At 52.3% G+C, this 22,598-nt stretch overlaps 6 protein-coding genes across 6 annotated transcripts; 2 read left to right on the top strand and 4 right to left on the bottom strand.

Moving 5' to 3' along the window:
- Positions 1-5,242: 5,242 nt before the first annotated feature.
- On the bottom strand, positions 5,243-6,859 carry BGZ61DRAFT_369864 (pyridine nucleotide-disulfide oxidoreductase-domain-containing protein; the record flags this gene model as incomplete). Its single annotated transcript, XM_046241980.1, has 1 exon — positions 5,243-6,859. The coding sequence occupies one exon, from the start codon at positions 6,857-6,859 to the stop codon at positions 5,243-5,245; it is 1,617 nt and encodes a 538-aa protein (XP_046096050.1).
- Positions 6,860-9,451: 2,592 nt separating this feature from the next.
- On the bottom strand, positions 9,452-11,297 carry BGZ61DRAFT_464716 (uncharacterized protein). The gene has a single exon (XM_046247503.1). It carries the CDS (start codon positions 11,142-11,144, stop codon positions 9,843-9,845), a length of 1,302 nt encoding a protein of 433 aa, XP_046096051.1. The 5' UTR covers positions 11,145-11,297; the 3' UTR covers positions 9,452-9,842.
- Positions 11,298-11,639: 342 nt separating this feature from the next.
- On the top strand, positions 11,640-12,065 carry BGZ61DRAFT_403417 (uncharacterized protein; the record flags this gene model as incomplete). The annotated part of the gene is made up of 1 exon (XM_046243103.1): positions 11,640-12,065. A coding segment is annotated over exon 1 (363 nt), but the record flags the coding sequence as incomplete, so codon positions are not given.
- Positions 12,066-14,499: 2,434 nt separating this feature from the next.
- On the bottom strand, positions 14,500-16,006 carry BGZ61DRAFT_369592 (FAD binding domain-containing protein; the record flags this gene model as incomplete). The annotated part of the gene is made up of 2 exons (XM_046241962.1): positions 14,500-14,629; positions 14,700-16,006. The coding sequence occupies 2 exons, from the start codon at positions 16,004-16,006 to the stop codon at positions 14,500-14,502; spliced, it is 1,437 nt and encodes a 478-aa protein (XP_046096053.1).
- Positions 16,007-16,570: 564 nt separating this feature from the next.
- On the bottom strand, positions 16,571-18,374 carry BGZ61DRAFT_464724 (uncharacterized protein). The gene is made up of 7 exons (XM_046247504.1): positions 18,109-18,374; positions 18,009-18,043; positions 17,973-17,974; positions 17,831-17,922; positions 17,362-17,735; positions 17,218-17,300; positions 16,571-17,157 (listed from the first exon to the last, which is right to left on the bottom strand). Exons 1-7 carry the CDS (start codon positions 18,253-18,255, stop codon positions 16,772-16,774), a joined length of 1,119 nt encoding a protein of 372 aa, XP_046096054.1. The 5' UTR covers positions 18,256-18,374; the 3' UTR covers positions 16,571-16,771.
- Positions 18,375-20,829: 2,455 nt separating this feature from the next.
- Positions 20,830-22,270, top strand: BGZ61DRAFT_539973 (S-adenosyl-L-methionine-dependent methyltransferase; the record flags this gene model as incomplete). Its single annotated transcript, XM_046254851.1, has 7 exons — positions 20,830-20,943; positions 21,006-21,055; positions 21,116-21,208; positions 21,281-21,322; positions 21,385-21,489; positions 21,542-22,177; positions 22,237-22,270. The coding sequence occupies 7 exons, from the start codon at positions 20,830-20,832 to the stop codon at positions 22,268-22,270; spliced, it is 1,074 nt and encodes a 357-aa protein (XP_046096055.1).
- Between the last annotated feature and the right edge of the window lie 328 nt (positions 22,271-22,598).

Here is a 22,598-nt window from a genome sequence, read left to right on the forward strand (position 1 = left end):
GAAAGCAGCAATGTGGGGGTTCTGCCGCAATAGGCGGCGCGATAGAGCCATCCTCTCCGGCTCGGTGGCGGCTAGCCAGTCGTCATACTGGGGCATGTGCTGGTAGAGACTCCGCCAGTGTAAATCTGCCGGGCTAAACGTGATGAATGCACCAGGACAACCAAGGTTATAGGCATAGGCCTCGAGGTCCTGCCTCCTTTTGTTCCAGAAGGGACGCGTACCGCGAATAGACACCGCATGCCTTGTGATCGAGTTGATCAGCGCCTGCGCCTCGGGGTCCTCGCTGTGTTCCAGCGCCTGAATAAGTTGCTCTCGCGTCAGCGGCTGCTGTCTCCCATCATGTTGCTTCACGAAGAATCTGGACCGTGAACGTGCTTGTGACCGCATTAGTGTGTTGAAGGCGACGAAGCGGAAGGTCGGGTGGCGTGCAAAACGGCCATCGTGCCAGCGCATCGCGTGCTCGACGTAATCCTTGTAATCAATGGAGCGTAATCGAGGTTCAACAAAGTCGGCTCTACCGTCAGGAAAGAGGCAGGGAAACGCCAAGGAGAGTAGGGCATGAGAGCGATTGAACTCATTAATGGGTGTGTGTCGTATATTCGGGAGCTGCAGCTCGTGTTGCGCCTGGAAGCTTGTGGAAAGCCCTGAATCAGCTTCTGATTCTCCAGCGAGAATAGACCGCAGAGCATCGAGCTCCGTGTCCTTGACCAACAGATCTGGCACTGCAGCCTCGTCCTCCAGGTCAGGCTCTGCCTCCTGATCTTCCTCGGGTCCAACATCCGCAGCCTCCACCTGACTCTGGGGGATTGCATCCAGGACATTGCCATCTTGGGGCAATTGATTCAGCCTCTCTCCGTCGATGACGATACATCGATAGCCAGGATGATGGCGGCGGAGGTAGTCTAGCCATATGACAACCGGCTGGCGGCGGACGCGGAACTGGCGGGTGAATTGCCGGCTAAGAATTGCGTGGGACGACGTATTGGCAGGACGTAGTAATACAATGTTCAACTCCTGCGGCAGAAGCGGGAGCTGGTTGTATACTAAGCCAACCTCGCGGAGAAAGTGAACCACATGCCCCCGATACTTGTACTGCTGCCCTCGCACAAGCATAATGTTCACGTGGACGTGAACACGAGCAATCAAAGACTCTTCGGTAGGCGTAAGCTGGGGCAATCGGGTCGGTACAGGGCCAAAGTCGAGCTGATTATCCGCAGAGAAGAAATACGGCTCGTCGGGGCGGCGTTTCTCATCCTTTCGATAGCAACGCGCACAAATGCCATCGCAATCGATCTTCATCTCGAACCAACTCTCTTGGCATCGACCGCAAAACTGCATTTGGTCATTGTCCAGCTTTGTCCAGAACTCGCGGAGGATTGCCTTGTCGCGACCAGTCAAGGCGCAAGCCTCGAGGTCCCCATTCCACACCGGGTCTTGTGCGTGAAATACCGCCGATTCTTCAGGTGGAATCATCACTGGGCTCCGATACCGTCGTGGCGGCCTCGACGATGGAGTTTGCCTTCGAGATTGTCTCGGCCGCCCTCCTGTACCAGGGACAGGCCACGGCGACCACGCCTTGGCTGTGCGGAAGGCTGCGGCAAGCGATGGCGAAGAGGGCTTCCATCCACGGAATTATTATCGTCGTTCTCGTCTTCGTCCCTGGATCGGAATCACACTCCACCCCTAATTGTTTGAGGTACCTCCGTGGTCGAGCAGGCGAAAAGAGTAAGTTGAAATAGTCCTCGGCGTCAATATCAGATTCAGAGAACTGTACCCTGTCATTACCTCCTTGGTTATCCCATCTCCGTCTTGAAACCAACTCGGTTGTAGTCGATCTCGGCTCCCATCTACGCTCCGTGGTTAGCCTGAACAATTTACCAGGACGACAGCACAAGGATACCTTCTCCAGGACCCTCAGACCCATCAAAGACGCCGAGTTGAGATATTGTGGAGTCAGTGACACAGTCTCCCCTCCACGGCGTCGTGAACGATGGTCACGCTGGACAGCGGCCAGCTTGGCCCTCGCCCCGGCCTTGGAAGGATCATCCTGCGAGTCCTTCCCGGCCCTGTGGAACCTAGCAGCCAAATAAGAGTAATCGACACTAGTTGTGCTGCTTCGGACAGTAGATGGATCAGAATGTGAGGCGTTGGATGGGTCGTTGGCTGCGCGGGAGGTGAGGGAGCCAGTCCCGGAAGAGCCGCGAGCTTTGTTGGGTTGGTGGAATTGGCGTCCCTAGCACTACGTGGGCTGGCTGATTGACTCTCTGAATAACCTCCTAGCTGCATGAAGTTGAGTAGCTTCTCTGGCGACGTGGGCTGGGTTCCAGACCTGTCCTTAGCAGGGGATAAGCCGGCTTCTCCGTCAGTTCGCTTCCGGGCAGGTCTTTCGGCTGAGGAAGAACGGACGGCGAGCTTCCTCAATGTTTGGATCGCGCTTCTGGATCTGGAATTCTTCATTCAGTTAGTGTTGAATGCTCTTATGGTCTTACGGAGTGGGGAGACAGAGCTGACATGAGAATTGCACTGACTACGACAGCCGAGGCAGTTCTTGGTTTTCCCAGCAGATTTCCGTTTGCTGACGAAGTCACCCGCAGGTTTCTCCTCGCCACAGCGGGCACAGACGATGGAAATCAAGTCATCTTGAAGCCCTTGAGGAGTAGACTTAGGACTCATTACTCAATGAAACACGCATCAAGACGCGTGGTTTCAATGAAATTTCCATGTCAAGCGAAGCGCAAGTAAACAAACCAGGGGTGCTGCGAGGCGCAGAAAGCTAGGCCCACTTCTTAGCAGCCATTGTCCAGTTGTTGCTCGTTTTGCGGCCATCCATACAAATTGCTGGCCAATCAGAACCCGGGAAACTTATTGACCCCTGTCTGCACCAAACCCTCATTATTCGGGAAAACTTATGGATTAATGTAGAGTCAGCCTTCGGCTGAATAATATCAGAGTGCCACGCTAGCTTTCCGACAACTTTCGCCTCTGACGTATCTGACAGGCGCCATCTAGGCGCACAGGTCCCTACAGTCACAGGCCCGTACACTTAGTCAGCAACACCCACTGTAATATTTCTGCTTCACCACTGACCGCCTGTAACCCCTCCATCATAACTATCAAGGGCTGCTTTTGTTTTTAAACGAGCAACATTTTGCACCTCTTCTGTGGCCCTTTATATGACACTTGCTACACGTAGGTAGTCTCTTTGCCCCTAAAGGCTCGTCTTGAAGCGTGTCTTGAGGTGTATCTTGAGGCTCGTCTTGAGGCTCGTCTTGAGGGTGTCTTGAGGCGAGCCTTGACTCGATTTAGGTTGATATAGCTCGTGATTGTGTTGAGAAAATCGGGCTTCAGTCCGGTGTTTAAGAAGCCAATCTTCGCTCCATTCTTCCTTTGCTAGTATTGAAAATTGGCAGCCAGAACGGAACTGATTGCATGAGTATGTAACTGTAGGTCGTCCAGACTTGCCAATAGTCGACCTTCGTGTGATGAATGTAAAACCTCTAGTTGCCGCCCATATACTAATATCTATAAATAAATCTTCTTGCGATACGTACCACCGCTGAGGAGGAAGATTATCATGAGGGAAAGAAGCTGGATTGGAATCCATTTTAGGGGTTACAGGCGGTCAGTGGTGAAGCAGAAATATTACAGTGGGTGTTGCTGACTAAGTGTACGGGCCTGTGACTGTACGGACCTGTGCGCCTAGATGGCGCCGTATCTGACACAAGTGATGACCAAGCGGAAGTTTAAATAGCTTGCAACTTTTTTAACATTTAATGTATAATAATAAAAGTAAAGTATATTTGTAAATATAATATAATAGGTATTAGAGACATTTTTTGATAATTTTTAACCAAGTTTATTGATTTTGTAGAATTTAAAACGTAAAAAGTCTAAATGCGCATCCGGGTGCGCGTGTAGCGGGCGCCGCCGAAAGGGCCCTGATTACTAATATACATATACATGTCCATTACCCAAATTGTGTCCTAGTCTCCTCAAGCCCATACTGTGAGGACCAATACCTGCTACATAATCAATCGACGGAGATTTCGGGCCAAAAAGTGGATAGCTTTTTAGGTTTCTTCGGAAGCGTTTCTTCGGAAGCGTTCCTTCGGGAGCCGGGCTTCGGGAGCTGCGGGGACATATCAAAAGTTCCACGGCGTTGTTCTTAGACGAGGTTAGCGCGAACCAAGGGTTCTCAACCCTCCAAACGGCCAGAGGCGAGAACGAGAACGAGAACGAGAACGAGAACGAGAATGAGAACGAGGCGCCTAACGAAGAATGGCATAGATTCCTCCACCTAGTCGTCTCAGCGATCCTACTGGTTACTTGAGAACGCGCGTGCTGCTGAACCATGTGCGTTGATCCGTTCAGGGCCGAGGGAATTTCCAGCTACCGGTGGCCTGTCCCGCAACCTGCCTACATCCTTATGCTATCTCCCACTTTCATTGAAAGAGGAGTTTAGCGCGTCTTCAATATCTACTGACTCCTGCAATCCTAATGGACGGTTTGTGAAGCGATCAACTGCCTTAGAGTAATTTGGAGGTGGAGGTGCTCTCATGTTGCATATTTCATGTTCTACAAATCTATTACCCATGTGAACGAAGCAAAGTACGTAAACAGGCCGTTGGATTAACACTGTTGGCAACACGCTTCGCAATCGGTTCCTCGGTTGAACATGTTCCTTTCGGCAATAGTTCGGTAGTTAAGACTCGTATTAGTAGTCAAACATGCCTGGTGGTCTCGACCTATAGGGCATGGTTTACCGAGGCACACGAAGAGTTCTTGAGCTTTTGTCTTTTTGATCTCGCTGAAAACCCGTATATCAGTTTCATATTGTATGGAGTTGCGGTGCGCGGAGGTCATCAACTGTTGTGCTTACCATGGGAGCAAGTTTAGGCATGAGATTAAAGGAAGTTATTACTAGGTAGTGCGCCATTACTTGTGCCACTACATCATAAGAAAAGCCATGTTCGGCCTGGAAAGGTCCAGCTGTGCGACTTGTGTACATGCACACCTGTTAGTATGATCCAAATAGAATATCTAAATCCAGGGATTACATGTAGTGAGACAGAGGTTGGCAGGCGATACCGCTGCGTGAGAAAGAGCTCCCGAAGATTTTGTCTGATAGGAGAAGTCGACAATAGGATAGCATAAGTCGCTCGTGCCACGTTCACACGAGGTGCCTACTATGGAAGCCTAGGCGCTACTATTGGAGCCTAGGAGTAATAAATCGAGAATCCCGTCAGAATCTCGAAATATCACGACCAAAAAGCCAGGTCATGAACCAGTGAACTAGAACCATGATCTTATTTCGTAGACTCATGGTCCTGGTGATGTAAGCCCCTCTCCACAGGATCCAGGCCAATCTCCCTGTCAGGCCCTCAGATGAACTTTGGGCGATGGCACGCCAGCTGCCAATGTAGGCAAGGGTGCCGAGATTGCGGAAGCGAAAGGGCTGTGCATTATTGCCAAAGGCCTCACAGGAGTCGTATGTGTTGAGAGCCTTAGCCAGGTACTTGGCCTGCTGTGAAGCGACCTGTGCAGTTGCGGGAAGAGCGTCACGCTCCATGACAGCGCAGTCACCTATGGCATAGACGTTGGGGAGGATGTGGTGGCCGGCATTGTCGCCGTGCTTGGTGATGCCATCTCCGGCACACCCAGCAGAAATACGGACGCGGAGATGGTCATCAGTGATGATACCCCCCTCTCCTTTGGCCTTGGCAAGATGCCAGGTCTGTTGCTCCTGCTGTTGCTGCTCCTCTGGCGTAATGGGGGAGCGAATCTCCTTTGAAACAAGTTTAGCAACCAGGGGATTTCGCATAAGACCCGTACTCCAGACGACGATGCCGGCGCCAACCTCGTCATCACCACGTTCCAGGAACTTGAGCTTGAGACCACTACCGTCCATGTCCGGACGGATACTCTGGAGGTGATGCTCAGTCCTAACGCGGATACCCTGGCGTCGGAAGGCGTCGACAGCGTAGGAGGATAGCCTCTTATCGAACATGGGCAGAATACCAGGCGCAATGTCATAGACAGTGATGTCGATGAATGGTATGAGGTCAGGGTAGAGCCGAGCTAGGTCATCATGGATGAGGTCGTGGAGCTCAGCGGCAAATTCTATGCCCGTAGGTCCGCCGCCAACGACAGCGAAATGGAGCAGCTTGCGGCGCTGCTCATCCGTGGTGGAAGGGCGTTCCGCACGCTCGAAACACTGTAGGACGCGAAGGCGAATGGAGCGAGCATCACCGACATCACGAAGGAAGTTGGCGTGCTCACGGACGCCGGGAACACCAAAGGTCTGGGAGTAGGCGCCAACAGCGAGGATGAGCTTGTCGTAGGGGATCGTGATCATCTCGCCCTTATGCTTGGGGAGGGTTTCCTTGGTCGCGGGGGAGGAGGTCTCGACAAAAGACACTGCTGAGGGGTTACTGCCTCTTTGTAGGCTTTCTGGTGAGGGTCGAGTGATGGGCGGTAGGGTGCGAGAGCTGATCTCGTCGCCGTCTGGATTTGTCTCGATACGGATAGTCTTGTTGGCAAAGTCGATATCATCGGCCCAGCCTTGGTGGAAGTGGTCTGGCTGCAAACGGCGGATAGGCTCGAGGATGGAGCGGAATTCGAGGGTGCCGACCGAAGTTGATGCCAACAACGGGGTGAAGACAAAGTAGGAGCGCGGCGAGATGATGATGCGCTCGTATTTGGCCGGGTCGAGATCGCGGGCAAGGGCATAGCCAGCCCACCCGGAGCCCAGGACGACAACCCTCTCACGCCTTATGTGTCCCTCTAAGCCCACTTTTGCTTCTATACCGGAAGTTTCGGCCGTTCCTTGAGGCTTCTGTTCGGTATTTGCGAGCCTCATGGTAGCAGGCACGGCGGGGGCCAATGGGCAGGCAGAAGAGGCGACGATATTATCGAGGCCAAAGAGGTATCGGGACCGAGGCCGGATCGGGCTTTGCCAGTAACTCCTCATCATCCCTTTACATGCCCCCGTGTCAATGGATCTAACCAACGGATCTGTAATAGGTGAGGTTCGTTGAAGGTGATGGAAGAGGAGAGGAACGGAGCCAAGAATCAAAGGAAAAGGCGGCCTGGAAGATGTTGGGGAACGCGAATCAGTGGGGCATCAAATCCATCACCGCTGATGGCATGTGAATAATCATAAGCTAGTCTAATTCGATTTGTAGGTGAATGATTACCCTAGGAGCCTTTTATGCTTTCTAATACTCTATATACTAGGCATAAAATGTTAAGACCACTCCTCTCATTGGAGCCGCTGGCAATGAAATGATAACCAAGTATACTTCTATAGACTGCATTATGACAAATAAAATCCCATGACCGAGCATCTTTCAGGAAAAAGCTAAAACTTGCACCAAACAGCCTGTCGTCGGATCGAGGATGCCGTTTTAGTCACCGATTCCCGAACAAAATCATTCTGCCGACACAGCCCATCTTAAGGCCGTCCCAGCCAGTTGCCCGAGTCCAACCGAGCCCGAAGATGCTTATTTGCCTGTTTCCGCTCGTTGGGAACTTCATCTCCTTCTCGACACGGCAGCCGGTGAGTTGTGCAGGTCAAAACCAATCGAACCATACCTAACTTGGCCGAAAATGAAGTGATCTACCAGCTACTTGGCTGACTCAAGATTATGCGATCATAGATCTCGGCAAGGCATATCTGAGTAATAACATTTTCTTCTCCCGAGCTTTTTCGCTTCGGCAACCGGGTTCTACGCACCCCGCTTCCGATCACAGGGTAAGTATGGATGGATGGATGGATTTTATTTCGCCCGGAGGGAAGTCCCTATAGGGCCTTGACACAATCTGGTTCACATTTCAGTACATTTGGTACCTGACGCCCCAAGCCCCACGGATCGTCGTCTCATCGCTTGCTGCTCAACCTACTGTACTACTACTACTGTACAAAGGATGCGCCGTTTTCTGTCGACATTCTGCTTTCTGTACAGGAAATCACATTTTCGTCCGTGCACCACCAAATAAAAAGCAAGTTCACCTAACAACAACCGAACTTATACCGAATGGAATCATACCACTACTACCCCATCTATCACACAATACTATCAGTTGTTATGAATGAGTAGTAGTAGTAGCAGCCGTGCTTGTATTAAGAAAAAAAAAAAAAAAAGGGGGGGGGGATATAGCATAGCGAGCCGCCAACTTGTCTTATTCTGGTCTGATCTTACCTTCATTATCTACAATGCCAACTACACCAGAAGCCCTCACCCATCTTGGGTTATGGATTGACCCTAAAATCAACCTTCTCATCTGTACCTAGCCAGAGTGTAAATATGCACTCAGCACTGGTTAATCTTGCGTTATATCTCACCTGCGGGACAAGCATAAGATCCCGACCAACATAAGGAAGGGCTTATCTCGACTACTCAAGACCCTACTGTACCAAGGGTTGCTTGTATTTTAGTAAAATACATGCTTTTTGTCCGTGCACACTTCCTCGTTCCCTGCAACCTTATGGCACTTCGCTTTTTCGGTCAGACGACACAACCCTCTTGAAGTCGATCGATTAGTCTCTCTTGTAGACAAACCGGTTAATTTAGAGATGTAGTCTAGAGATCTTAACGCGTGAGGACTTATTCTTCCAGCGGCTTCTCGAAGACCCGAGTAAACGTAGTCGACCATTGCTTCTAGACTAAGGCTAGTCAGGAAGATGTTATGCGAAAGATGAAACGAGAGGCCGTACTACGACGAAAGAGGCCTTAAAGTGCTTCGTCTAGAACCACGTCTCTAGATCCAAAAAGTGGTTGATGGGCTATGAAAGATACGACCCGTATAACTCTTGCCATCAGCCCTGCAGTGACTGTCATTTTTTACAATGGATCACCGTGTGGGACCCGTCATTGGCTACCAGAATGCATCTACTTTAGCGGGGGAAAAGGTCAATAACCAACACCCAAATCATCTGCCGTTCCTACAGGGGGTGCACAGAAAAGCGTCGCACAGGCGTCTTGCTTGGTCAGCCCGAAGCCGCACCAGACTACGCGTATGTGGTCGGATTGATCTGTGACTTATGTCTCCTAGAAGGAAAGCATCTAAGTAGATGCTGTATCGGGTCGGCCGCAGAAAAGAATGGTGGCAAGGCATCGATGAGGTCTGCGGCAGACCGGCAATTGGCGTGGTGGAAGACTGAGGTTGGACAAGGATCGTGGTGGCAGACGAAAATCTCTCATAAAATCTCTCAAAAATCAAGGCAAAAGTTCTTCATTCTCAGAGACAATAAGCTTGTCAGACTTGCTGTCTCTCTGACTCAAGGAAAAGATTCTCTGTCCAAAGAAGGTGATGATTCTGCCCTCTGCGAGCAGCTTCCTCCCCTACTTATCCCCCATTATATCTCTGCTAGCGACCAGCTAGCCCCAAAGTCCCAGACCGCCCGCCACACTACTCGAGACGAACAGTTGTAATTGAATGAAGCACCCCACCGAGACACTTCCATGAGCTTGCTACGGTCAAGGAGAAGCAAGAGTACCCGAGTAAAGAGGACTGAATGGCAACAGAACATCAGCTCCCTCGATCATGCCAAAATAGTTGGCATAGTTCGAACTTGAGCACGGCTCAGGAGGACTCGAAGGGGATCGTGGAAGAGTCGGGATTCTGGTTGACCACCCAAGTTGTCGACGAAACACAGAGAAGAGCTTCCAGTTGGCATGACGACCAAGAACCGAGGAAACATGCTCGACTCGATTGAAACTAGATATCCGCGCTCAAAGCCGCTAGACAGCAACAATTCCAAGAAAAAAAGTCTACACAACCATGTCAGATTTTCACAATGTTAGTCATATTGGCCAATCGAAAGAATTATTGGTTGTCTCTTATCCAACCGGACTTGTCGACTTCGGAGGCGTCCGCAATCGAGCAAGGCTAGCCAAAGATCGTTGCCGCTTCCGATGTAGACTCTGGCGCCCATGGGTATCTAGGACGACTGCATCCCCACCATTCAGATACTCATCGAGGACGGCATCATCAAGTTCAGGAGAAAATTTCCGTTTCCGAGGTCTACCCCTTTCTTCTTCTTCCTCCTCCTCCTGCTGACAGCCGGTTCCAGAAGTATCCTCTGACTCCTCAGTCGTGTACCCGTCATCAACCATCTCTTCTTGCACAGACCTTTGCCTCTTCGTAGGACTCCGACTTCCACTATCGGTCCTGTTGCCTGTCTTGAAGAATCTTCGTTGATACTCATCCGCGGCCATGTTGCGAACTTGCGAGCCGGCGGAGCCCTCGTTATCCACAATAACCAGCTTCCTCGGCACCCTTTGACCTAGAAACGGACTCTTGGAAAACACAGCCATCGCAAAACGACACAGAAAAAAGTATGGCGAGACACCGGCCAAGGGCTGCAACTCCAGATTGTGATACCGCTCCTGTATTTCGACGGAGGCGAAGTTCCACAGCGCGTGGACTACCCACTTCCCTGCTTTGGGCACAATGGCAAACCTGTGATCGTCCCACATCTTGTGCAGGTCACGACGCAACAAGATTGTATTGTCGGCGCATCGGGTATCTTGGCCTCGCCCTGGGTTGGCCGTGTACAAGAACATGCAGTTCTGTTGCCACCAGTCGCTCTGCGCAGCGGGTATGATATGCGCTGTCTCGTTGGGGAGAGCCGACGCGGTGATTCGGCATGTCACATCGCGGCGAATAGCGTCGTCGGCCGAGGTTGGGAGGATCGGGGCGGAGGAGTACGACGGCGGGAGAGAGGCAGGACAGAGAAATTCATCGAAAGTGGGTACGACTGGGTATTGCTCCTCGCCCTCTATACAGAAATAATACCGTCCGTGTGGAAGCACATCATCAGGGTGGGCGGATAATCTGGGGCCGTCTCGGCTCAACGAAAGGAAGCCATCCCAACGGCCATTGGCGAGGATGGCGCAGGAGATGTGCGCGGTTGCGTGATGAATACCGCCAGAGTCGAAAGCGGGAAGTGTAAGGAGGATATTGTGGTTATCCTTGTAGCCGGGGTGGAGGAAGAAGACGAGAGGCACGGTCGGCGCGCTGTTGCTGAAGGGTTGGCAAGGAGGCTTGAGGGACAGCGGCGGGCTGACTACTAGTATCGTTGTTGATTGGCTCATGGCTGACCTTTCAGATGCCGATGATACTGATTGTTGACTTGCCATGGGGCCGCGTTTTTCTGTCCGTCGATGGTTTGATGATCGATTGATGATTTGAAGTTGCGGAAGATTTTGGTTTGTTTGGGTTACGTCACTGGTCGCCGGGTAACCACGCCATAATCACGTGATTATCCACCTGATCTCCCGTGAGCAGACAAGCTTTTCTTAGCACAGGAGACGCAAACCGCAGGCGGTCTGCCCAGAAGAGCCTTGAGGAACGAAGTTAGAGACGAAAATCGGTCGACGTACCTTGAACAAATTTAATTATTTTGAGCTGATATGAATTTACGGATAGTTGAAGCAAGATCGGCAGCTCGGCTATTGTGGCGTCGTTGCAGGCTCGACTGTACGGAGTAGGTGGGGTGTGATTGGCATATCGAGATCATGAAATATATCTCCGGCTCTCTATAAAACCTCATGGAAACCTTAATAGCAACCCGGGCGGAGTTATATCACTGGCACTCACTCTCCCAAAAGCTTACGATTAGAAGCATTATAGTTAATTTATTTAATTGCAAGGAAGATACAGCATCTATAGTCCTCTCCCTTATTGTGAACATAGCGATGTGCCCGGTTCGGTTCCAATTTTCCTGCAATAATATCCCTGAAGGTCTGAATTTTACTCACGAGATTTCAAAGAGTCTCATCAGGTCTCTATCCTATGCCCGGCAAGATGATTCATACGCCTATTGTTTTCAATATACAGTGCTGCCTTTTTTGAAAGAACACAAACCGGCTTGTTGCGCAGCGTCCAATCCGTTTTGCGGAATTTGCAGATCACCCATCGCAACCGTTTTGCAGACTCTAATTTTCTTTCTTCACAAAGAGGGTGATCCCTACGTTGGGGTTCTTGTCAGCGGTGTGTGTGGGAAAGGCGAATGCGAAAGCCAGACGCAACAAGCCATCCAGGAGGAGATGTTTGAAGTTGGGGCAGGGGCTGAGGCTTGGGTGGGAGCTATAGTTTGCGCGGTGTGCGGAAAGATGGAAGGGATCAGGAAGTGCGGGCAGTGTAAAGCTGTGGCATACTGTGGCAAAGAACACCAGAAGGCAGACTGGAGACACACAGGGGAGCGTGTGTATCTCGGGACGAAGAAAGTGACTGAGCAGGGGAGTCACCTTATAAGAGTCGCCTTACAAGATCGAGAGTTATAGCTAGGTACAGGACAGTAGGGTGAAAGGGAGGAATAAATTCAAATGTAGAGGCGCCCGACACTATAGCAGTAACCACTGTCTACTCTCCATCGGTATATTTCTTGGGGGGGTGTTGTTGGATTGCGCAGGAATGCTGAGTGCACTTAATGAGAAAGTAGTTCTTATTGTGATTGTTCTTCTTGTAATCGAAGGACCTTTAAGACCTTATATCTTCGAGTGGTCCCTTCTAGGACTTGAGTCCTAGAAAGTCCTACGATCAAGTCCTACGATCTAAGTTTTAGGACTTCAAACCTTAACTTTAATCCTGAAGTTGAGGGGGAATCCTCAGTTCTTCCAACAACCTCCACACCCTGCCAACAACCAACCCACTTCGTAACGCTACATCCCGCATCCGAAAGTTCAGAAGATATCACCGCTCGCCATTTTACGACATGGCAGTGGCACTCAATGAGATACCAGTGGAGGAACTAGAAACGGTCAACCCGTTCACATTGGCACCTTGGGCAGAACGGTTACAAACCATCGTTGCCGACAAGACAGAGACGACACAAGCAGATCTGGGCTGGGCAGTACGCATCGCAGTGAGCTGTTCAGCACGGAACGGAGTAGTAGGCGTCGGTGGGATCATCGAGATCCCTATATCGGTGCGAGGAGGACCGAGGCGTGAGCGATTTTCCTTCACGCTTGGCGTGAGAACAGAACAAAATCCGTTTTCTGGGGAATTGGCGGCGATGGCATATGCAGTCAGGCACTTACCTGACCTCAGGTACCGAAGCGTAGCACTGTTAACGAGCAACAAAGCTGCTGTGCTTACGCTGCGAAATCCTCGCCAGCAATCTGGTCAAGAGTATGTTGGATGTATATACGACTCCATTGAAGCATTAAAGTGTAACGGAAATGTGGTAACCGCCATATGGATACCCATCAGTGCTGAACATAAACTCTTGAAGACTGCTAAAGAAGAGGCGCGAGATGCAACCCGAGATGGTGCTATCCCGGCCCTGAAGTTTCCTAGAATGAGATCAACAACCCTTAACTTGGCTCTAAGGAACCAGGGCACTAACCAACGCCTGCCAGACAACGTCGGAAGGTTTTCAAAGAGAGTCGATGCTGCGTTACCAGGTAAGCACACTCGACAACTATACGACGGCTTGTCATGGAGAGAGGCCAGCGTACTGGCACAGCTCAGGACAGGTATGGCCAGATTGAATGGATATCTCTTCCGGATTACAGCAGTAGCATCAGCACAATGCGCATGTGGACAAGCGACAGAGACGGTCGAGCATTTCCTTTTCCGATGCAGAAAATGGATAGCACAGCGGGCTCAAATGTTGCAGTGCACCGAGACACAAAGAGGAAATCTCTCATTTTTCCTGGGAGGAAAGGCACCAGCAGACGACGCAAAATGGATGCCAAATATGCAAGCAGTCCACGCAACAATACGATTTGCAATAGCCACAGGTCGACTTGACAATACACAACGGTAAAACCAGATGGCAAAATCCCCTACTTACTTTCTTACTAACCTACCTTACACCCCTCCATCAAAAACCTCGTGCCATGGACAGCAGGCACCGATTCAGCCGCCGTAGATAGGACTCTGAACACTTGGAGAATAGCCTTCAAGTTTGCTTGCTAATAATATATACCCCACGAGACCCGCGGAAAGATTGAAAAGGAAGAAGCAAAAGCAGAAATTGGACGCTGTATGGGTTTTTACGAGATTATGACAAAGCTTGGGAAACGGAAATGTACAATAGCAACTAGTGCCCTATTGGTTATAAGCCACCGGGCGTAATAAATTGTGTGTGTGTGTGTGTGTAGTGGATCATTACGTAAGCTGAGCGCGGCAAAGTGGATGTAATAGAGATGGGCCACTTATATGTGGTCCACGTGGATATGCAGTGTAGTTGGTTCGAGCCTTGGGTGAAGAAAGCACCGATCGTTGCTGAGCTGCGAACATGGAATAATACAGTCGCTCCGAGATCGAGTGGCAGTATTGGAGACACCCAGATCCATGTGCAAGAAGAGTTAAAGTAAATAAAATTACTAGCGTCTATTAAGTGCAGTTACATTCGCCAAGGTAGTTGGACAGAAGATACATGAAGAATGCACTTCAACACCAGATGCTATAGAGGTTGAGAATGAATTAATGCTTCGACTCGTGGCAGGGAAAGTGCCAAAATAATGGTGCCAGTCAAGTATGAGCCTATGCAAGGCTGAACCACTGTCCAAACACATTGGTAGGGTCGTATTTCTTCTTGAGCGTCCTGAGACGGCCGAGGCTGGAGCCGTAAATGGCGCTAAGGCTTTCGTCGCCGTGGGCGAAGTTGATGTAACTGCATTGATTGACTTGTCAGCTTTTCATCCTTGGGGGAGATTCATCCATCATCATCAGAAATGACTCACGTAGGGTTGACGGTCGGGCTGGCGGAGAAGCTCCAGATGTCCCGGACCTTTGAGCCGAAGGTCAGGGCCGCAGTGTCGAGGGATGTGTCCTCATACCACGGGATCACGATGGCCTGAGCGAAGGCGTCGAAGCGCAGCTCGTCGTGCAGGGCGGCCTTGCCACGCCCGACGGACTGGGCCTTGGTGAGGTTGTAGCGCTCGATCAGGATGGCCGAGTTCTCGGCGCCGGGGAGCTTCTGGAAGTCGGTGTACAGGGACCAGATGCTGGACCAGGTCGACGCCTTCATGTTGTTGATGGTGGTGCTCAGGGCCGGCTTGCGGCCGCCACGGCCACAGAAGGGGTCGTTGGCCGCGTTCCAGCTCGTGTAGGGCGTTACGGCGCTGGAGTTGGTGAGCGGGTCGAGGGCGTACAGCGGTGCGTAGGCCTTGCGGCCGGACGCCTCAGTGCCGCCGCGGAGGAAGCCGGTGACGAGGACCATGGGCGTATTCTCGGCGTCGCCAGAGTTGGTGAGCACGAGGTAGACGACCTGCTGGGGCAGCAGAGGCAGGTCCTGGATGGCCTGGGCGACCTGGGCAATCTGCGAGGGGGCGAAGGTCATGGACATGATCCAAGACGTGCGGTCGGCTGTGGCGAAGGCGTTGACGGTTGCGTACGTCACGACGCCGAAGTTGGGGCCGGCGCCGCGGAGGGCCCAGAACAGATCCGGGTCGGAACTCGGGGTCACGGTGACGGCCTCGCCGGCGGGCGTGATGACGCGCATGGACAGGATGTTGTCGACGAAGAAGCCGCGCTCGCCCATGATGTTGCCGTAGCCGCCGCCGAGAGCTGCCCCAAGAGCGCCGACGCAGTTGCAGTTGCCCGTCTGCACGAGCACACCCGCGGCGTCGGCGGCGGCGATGACATCTCCGACGAGGGCGCCGCCGCCGACGAGGGCCGTCTTCTTGTCGGTGCTCACGACGACCTGGTTCAGGCCGGCCAGGTTGAGCATCACGCCGGTGCCGAGGTCCCACTGGCCGGCCGCCCAGCCGTTGCCGCCATTCTGGGCGAGGATGGGCACTTTGTTCTTGGCGCAGTATTTGACCACGGCCTTGAGGTCGCTTTCGCACGTCGCGTTGACCACGACGGCCGGCTGCGGCGCGTCGAACTCGCTCCACCGCTCCCGCGCGACCACGCCGACGCCAGAAGACGAAACGAGGCTCTTCAGGTCCGCGGCCACCGAGCGGGCGCTGATGTCGATCGCTGCCGCCGCTGCCACGCTGAGAAGCTGCAGGCCAACCACGAGGTTCCGCATGGTGAAGGCACCCATTGACTGCATCTCTTTCAAGGGCGAAAGGGGTTGGGTTGGTTGCAGTGGTGGACGGATGAGGACGTCAGGGGCGAAGTCGGGGACGAGGAAGGCCGAGGAATGCACCTTGGGCTTGACAGGACGCCACTGGATTCTTAATAAGGATCGGCCCGGACATGATCAAGGGACTATTCAAACATGTCCGACCAACTGTCGGGTTGCTCATGCATGCCGTGCCATCTTCCGGCCCCTGCATGCCATCTTACGCCCCTGTAGACACTAATGCAGAGTCCTACGTTAGTTTGCATCTCGCTGCCAGGCGCACCAAACGACTGAAGCAACCGGCGTTGCTATCTGCATTTGTCTTCCCCGCGTCTCTTCTCCAGCCCAGCTCCCTGGTTACCAGGGCCTGGGGTCGCTTGAAAACGGTGACCAAGGATACGGTAACGGTAACTATCAAGACCAGACCCGGGGCGCCACAATGATTATGTCCTCGGCTCCAACTTTGTAAGATGAAGAAGAAAATCCAGCCATGTTCCCGACGGCTCGCCAGTGCTTGCGCTGCTTACAGACTCTTCGGTCTAGTAATCTCCAGAGACAGGTGCACTAGTCCCAGTTTCCTTTCCTTGCTCGCCTCGCTCGGACGTAGACACAAAAATGGAAGCATTTTGAAGCATCACTTAAGACATAAATACCGAATACTGGCGTGACTCTGCGCTTCTTCGTGCTGCACAACAAGAACCCCGCCGCCGTCGCTGCCTCCACTACCTTCAGTTCTTCCACGCTCTAGACGTCTCGCTTCCTTCCCAGGGGCCATGCGGAAAATTCGGCTGGCCGCAGGTTGGTAGTGCTGGAGCTGTCGGAACTCTCGATCGTCTGCTGTATCGTCGTCTGTTTGACAATGTCTCTCCTAGCAAGCGCTCCCGACCCTGTTTCTCTGGCATCGTGGAGTTCCATCTCGTCCAGCTCCTCGTACGGCAGAGTGTTGGCAGTGGCCTTGTGACCGCCAGTCCGCCTTCCAGAGCCATATCTGTACTCGTAGGAGTCGGTCCCTGTAGTCACCGGCTTGGGGAACAAGTACTTCCAAATAGGCCGTAGGGTAGGCAGGCAGGCGCACACGACGGCCAAAGATAGCTCAATGTTCGTCCAGAAGAACACAGGCGCAGTGTAGTCTAGCGCTCCATGTCAGCAAGCGAGCATGGCGAGGATTGGCAAGGTGGGGGAGATCTTACAGATGACATCGTTGGGGTGGTTGATATACTCGGCCGCGATCGAGTACGTTGCGACGACACGAGTGACACTTACAGCGCATACCCTTCGTCTCCCATTAGCCGGTGATGCTCCATTACACACATACATATCCGCAGGGAACTTACGCAGCACCCAGACCCAGCATTACCAAGACGGCCATCTTCTTCTGCATCCGCATCTGCAACCCCATGACCATGGGAATGGGCAGGACGAGGATGGCGAAATCGGCAATGACATCGGTGTAGAGTAGCGAGAGGAACATGGGGACCGTGTCAACGCACGAGTTGTGGTAGTAGGGCTCGATGAAGACGGTGATGGGGAAGCAGGTGAAGAGGTGGGAGAAGAAGTAGCTAATGGTCCAGCAGATCACGTAGACGAGCGCGCCGTACACGCACCAGCGGAACTTGCGATTCGGGAAGAGGGACAGGTACAGCACAAGGATGGACGTTTTAATAAGACCCAAGCCGAGAACCGATATCATGTTGAGTGCGAACTTGGTCTATTCGGCGAGCACATGGTTAGCCCTCCTCTTCGTATACAGCTTCTGTGGCCAAGAACAAACAAGATGGGGAGGGGAGGGGAGGTTGAACTCGCCTGTTCAAAGAAGATCAATCCGGGATCGTCCATGATTGGAGATCCGTCGGCATTCAGCGGCTGGTGCTGTCCGAGGTGTCCATGGAATGCAGCTGTTCACACGGCTAGTACCATGCCTTCCAGGCAGAGGTGGCGCTCTAATTGAAGCAACAGAGGGCAGAAGAGTCAAAACTTACTAGCTAGCTGCAAGGCGCAACAAGTATTCGATACAAGCTTGTGATGTCGCGGTCAGCACGGGAATCAGATGTTCACAACGTCTGAAGTCGCCAGCCACCTACAAGTGCCGCTCCCGCCACGTAATCGTCCAATGTGAAACGCTTGACAAGCAACTTTGCCCAGATACGCAGCGCGTAAAAGAAAATGGGAAGGATCATGAATGCAATGGCCAGGCCGACCATCTGGCCTTTGGAGTAGTCATGCTTCATGGCTGCAGCCAACAGATCGCAACACTGATGGGTAATGAAGTCACCTCGCTGGAGGCGTAGGCAGTGTGGTGTGATCGGCAACCACGATGGACCTGGGGAAGGTCAAGTTGAGCGTTGAACAAGATAAAGATAGAATGGGGTGAGATGACGGGACCAGAGCGAGAGTGGATTATGTTGAGGGAGATGCCGTAAGATATTTTCGCAGACTCTAGACGGCTGGAGGAGCACTCCTGATTATTGCGATATCAGGTACATGTCGTGGCGTTGCCTGCTCTACGCGGAGAGAGTCATAGTTTGGTCGAAGCGTCCAGACCTTGACAGATAAGAGTCCTTCCCTCCCTCTTTTCCTCCAACATCCCAGCACCCTTACTCTACCGGCTAGGGGTCGCCTACAGTACTATGTACTGCACTGCTGCACTTACCCCTGTACAAGAACAGGGCAAGCTGGAGTGACATCAACACGATATACCGGGAAGCCTGTGTATTTGGCCAGTTTATCACAAGGTCCCCCGGCAAGAAGCCGGCGGCTTGTGGGGCCCATGGCATTGGAATGCCGGTACTGTATCTAAATAGCCAGGGTCGTAGATGTAATCTGTAGTAGGAAGGTGGCTAGGCCGGGGCGCCCGATTTATGCTTTCTTTCCGTCTCCGAGAATGGACATTGCCCCGCCAGAGCTGACTCGCGTCAAGGTAAGAGCAACAACTCTGGGACCCTCTCGCAAAAGCAAGCATGACATGGAAGTCTATGAATATCTAGGTAAAGTTGGTAGTATTGCATCGCCAAATCAAAGGGGTGGTGGTGAACTGCGCCTCCATCATAGTTAAACGGGTGCACCACAGGCAATGATTCCGAGTCATTCTGGCAAGCTGACGGTTCCTTGTAGGGCCTGAGTCTTTTCAAGGCATTTGATACATAGACAATCGTGGTACAATTTCCAGAATGGTTTGGAGAGTCAAGTCGGGAAAACGGGTAAGTTACGTGGTGAGCTCCGTGCGTGAGTTTGACAGCAATACGGGTCAGGAACGCGCTTATGCGGGCGCAACGCAGTGACTAGTACAAACCTGGTTGATGGCACGAAGACTGGGCGTAGCGGGGAAGTATTGCCGGATCATGTGCAGCCAAAGGGGCCGAGGGAAGTGTGACGACGGCTGTGTCGCGCAGGGTTCTCCGACGCAGTAAACGGAGTTCTACATATCGGGAGTCTTGCCCCGAGGAGTCGAAGTCTGTTGGTCTTTTTACCAAACGGGTAGAAATCTGTCTGGCCGGCTGCCGCAACGCCGGCACCGCCCCGGACCGAACCCTAAAGTGAACCATGCAACCCCGAAGCAGTGTGCCAGTATCAGACAGGTTTCGGCAGAGAGTTTTTCCTACATGTGCGTTATGCTAACCATACCATTATCACTCTCGAGGGGAAGGCTTGGGACTTGTACCGGCGCTGCTAGATTCCCCCACGTCGCACTCACGTCGACGGTTTAGCTAGAGGAAGGGTTTCGGCTCGCCGAGGACATCTTCGAAGCACCTGTCTTGTTCCCTCTAGCGTTCTCATCGCCTCAGGGGTATTATTACTGTTGAGATCCGTGGTTTAACGGATCAATGGCTATTCCGATCCATTGGTGGATGTCTTCTTGTCAATAGCTTCCGCTGGTTAGCGCTAGTCTTTTTCTCCTTCAATCAACATAACATGCTCATTTCAACAATTACACCAGGGAAACTATCTCGGCCCAAGCGCGCTTCTGTCCCCATATGTCGACTGTGATGCTGTCCTATTGCTGAGGCCATAACTGAGTAGGAATAAATTAACTACCTGTGCTTCTTCAGCCTTGCTATTGAAGACTTTAGCTTTGCTTAGGCAGTCTCTGTTAGATTGGATCATGTACAGAGCATCTGATCGGGTGGTCACGTGGTGACCACCCAGGGTCCGGCCGAGGGCTCGCCCCTGACCAACGCAGAGATAGCCTAGTCAAGAACAGGGACAATACACAGTGATCAACGGCAAAAGTCATATGAGTGCCACGCTAGCTTTCCGACAATAACCCCTGACCAACGCCGAGATAGCTCAGTCGAGAATACAGATAATACACAGTGATCAACGAAAAGGTCATATGAGTGCCACGCTAGCTTTCCGACAGATGTTGGCCAAAGGCTGTTGAAGTAGTTAGTGCCGTTGTACTCTCCGTACATGTAGTTCGAGGTTTCGACGCTTAGTCAATTGTGGGGCGTAAAAAGCCAATTAGATTGCTCGCATCAGGAATTTTAAATTCGCGGGTACCGCGAGCCTATGGGCTCCCGAAAGCACGGTCTTGATGAGTCAGGCGCGCCACCAGCCATAGGCCACTAGCCACTGATCGCCACAGCCCGCACTTCATCTCGCTAGATGTTGGGGTGATTGGTGGGGTAATGGCTAGTCCGGCGGTACAGTGGGTTGCTTGGGGGCCTGGAGACAGAGATAGTGGGGGCAAGGAGTTTTCAAGGCCTACATTTAACCCCGCATCTCCCAGGAATTGACTCTCTCTACAGATTAGTCCTCTTGGATTCGACACTAAAACGAGACCGCTCCAAGTCTAATCCTTTGCCATGGCCGAATCCAATGAGCAACCGACCTCTGCACCGGCTCCCAGTACCGCCTCTGAGCCAGTCGCTGAGCCAGTCGCTGAGCCAGTCATTGAGCCCGCCGACCAGATTACTGTCGTAAGGAGATCCGAATCCTAGCGTAAACACCGCTCTGAGCTGAAGTCTGAATCTCGCTACAGGATCCAGGTTTCCAGGACGGAGATAACGACTCCACTCTTGGTGATGATAGGTGCGCTCTCTGCCGAAGCCATCTGTTTGGAACCTGGAGGATTAGACTAATCCTCAATAGGCCCCTCTCCACAGCTTCGATAAGTGCAACGATTCTCGAGTATCGCAAGCTGCATGGAAGGACATACCATAACTTCAAGGCCGCTGAGTACTGGTATTGACGCCGTCGCTTACCCTGAGTAGTGAACTCGTGATTATCCAAGGGTGACTGACAAGCGGCCGCCAGGGGACCCAATGATGAACAGCAGAACGAAGGGCTCGACATAAAGTAGGTATCACAGCCACTCAAAAGCATTTCCCAAGGACAACCGCAGAGTAACACTTAGCAAGCCATCATATGCTGAATCTAGCTCTTGACAACGAACTCTTCCTCGCACCGCTGAAGAACCCGCAATCGGTTCTCGATATTGGCACAGGAACAGGCATCTGGGCCATGTGAGCCAACCATATTTGCTCTTTCTACACGCAGCACTAACTCTTGCGCCAGCGACTTCGCAGACGAGTTCCCCGAGGCCGAGGTGACAGGTATCGACCTCTCGCCAACCCAGCCAAGCTGGGTGCCGCCGAACTGCAAGTTCGAACTCGACGATGCCTCACAGGAGTGGACCTTCCCGGACAACACTTTCGACTACATCCACATCCGCTACCTGCTGGGGTGCTTCAAGGATTGGACTACGCTATACAAAGAGTGCTTCCGGTGCCTCAAGCCGGGCGGCTGGCTGGAGCATCTAGACTGCAGCACACTTGTGCAGTCAGATGACGGGTCCCTGCCGGCGGACAGCGTCTGGACGGAGTGGAGAGAGGCATTCGCCAGCATCAGCGAGAAGACGGGACAGACTTTCGAGGTGATTGATGACGACAAGTGGGTCAAGTGGATGGACGAAGCTGGCTTCAGTAACATCCAGACGAAAACCATCAAGACGCCCGTAGGCGGGTGGCCGGCAGACAAGAAGTGGAAGGAAGTTGGCCAATTCAACAGGCTGGCTCTTGAGACCGGCTTGGAAGGCTTTGGCCTTTATATGCTGACCAATGTCATGGGTTGGGAATACGCCGATGTGCAGGTGTGGTTGGCCAGAGTTCGAGAAGCACTGAGGAATAGGAGTTACCATGGTTATTCCACCTGGTGAGTGTCCCTTTTTGAGGCACGACAGAATCTGGTTTGAGACGCTAACATCCGGGAAGGGGAAGCGCATGGGCTCAGAAGCCCGAGGTTTAGCAAGCAGATGGCTGGCTAAAGAAGAAGTCGTTGACCGGGAGACACCATCGACACCACCACAGACGCAGTCTACGCAGACGAGACCTCAACCAGCTGCGACCCGATCAGATCCGCATAGAAAGTCAAGTCTGCAAGTCGATTGACCAAATGCGGGCTTTGATCAAAGAGCAAATCGTCAAGGTTTACCCCAACCCTCTCGCTTGCTTGATTTAGGCCATCAGAAAATTACGCCGCCAGACTATGATACCGTGTTTGTTTGCTGTGATACAATATGGTGGGTGTGATTGACAGTATTGTAATCCAAAAGCCGCTCCCCTGTGTCTTCTGG

This window comes from Ilyonectria robusta (assembly GCF_021365365.1).
Source record: "Ilyonectria robusta strain PMI_751 chromosome Unknown BGZ61scaffold_38, whole genome shotgun sequence".
NCBI classification, from domain to species: domain Eukaryota; kingdom Fungi; phylum Ascomycota; class Sordariomycetes; order Hypocreales; family Nectriaceae; genus Ilyonectria; species Ilyonectria robusta.

Coding starts and splice junctions, on each gene's coding strand:
- BGZ61DRAFT_464716 (XM_046247503.1), bottom strand. CDS start 11,144: ATGGCAAGTCAACAATCAGTATCATCGGCATCTGAAAGGTCAGCCATG.
- BGZ61DRAFT_464724 (XM_046247504.1), bottom strand. CDS start 18,255: ATGAAGCATGACTACTCCAAAGGCCAGATGGTCGGCCTGGCCATTGCA. Junction 17,736..17,830: donor GATTGATCTTCTTTGAACAG/GCGAGTTCAACC, acceptor CTCGCCGAATAG/ACCAAGTTCGCACTCAACAT. Junction 17,158..17,217: donor CCACCCCAACGATGTCATCT/GTAAGATCTCCC, acceptor ATGGAGCGCTAG/ACTACACTGCGCCTGTGTTC.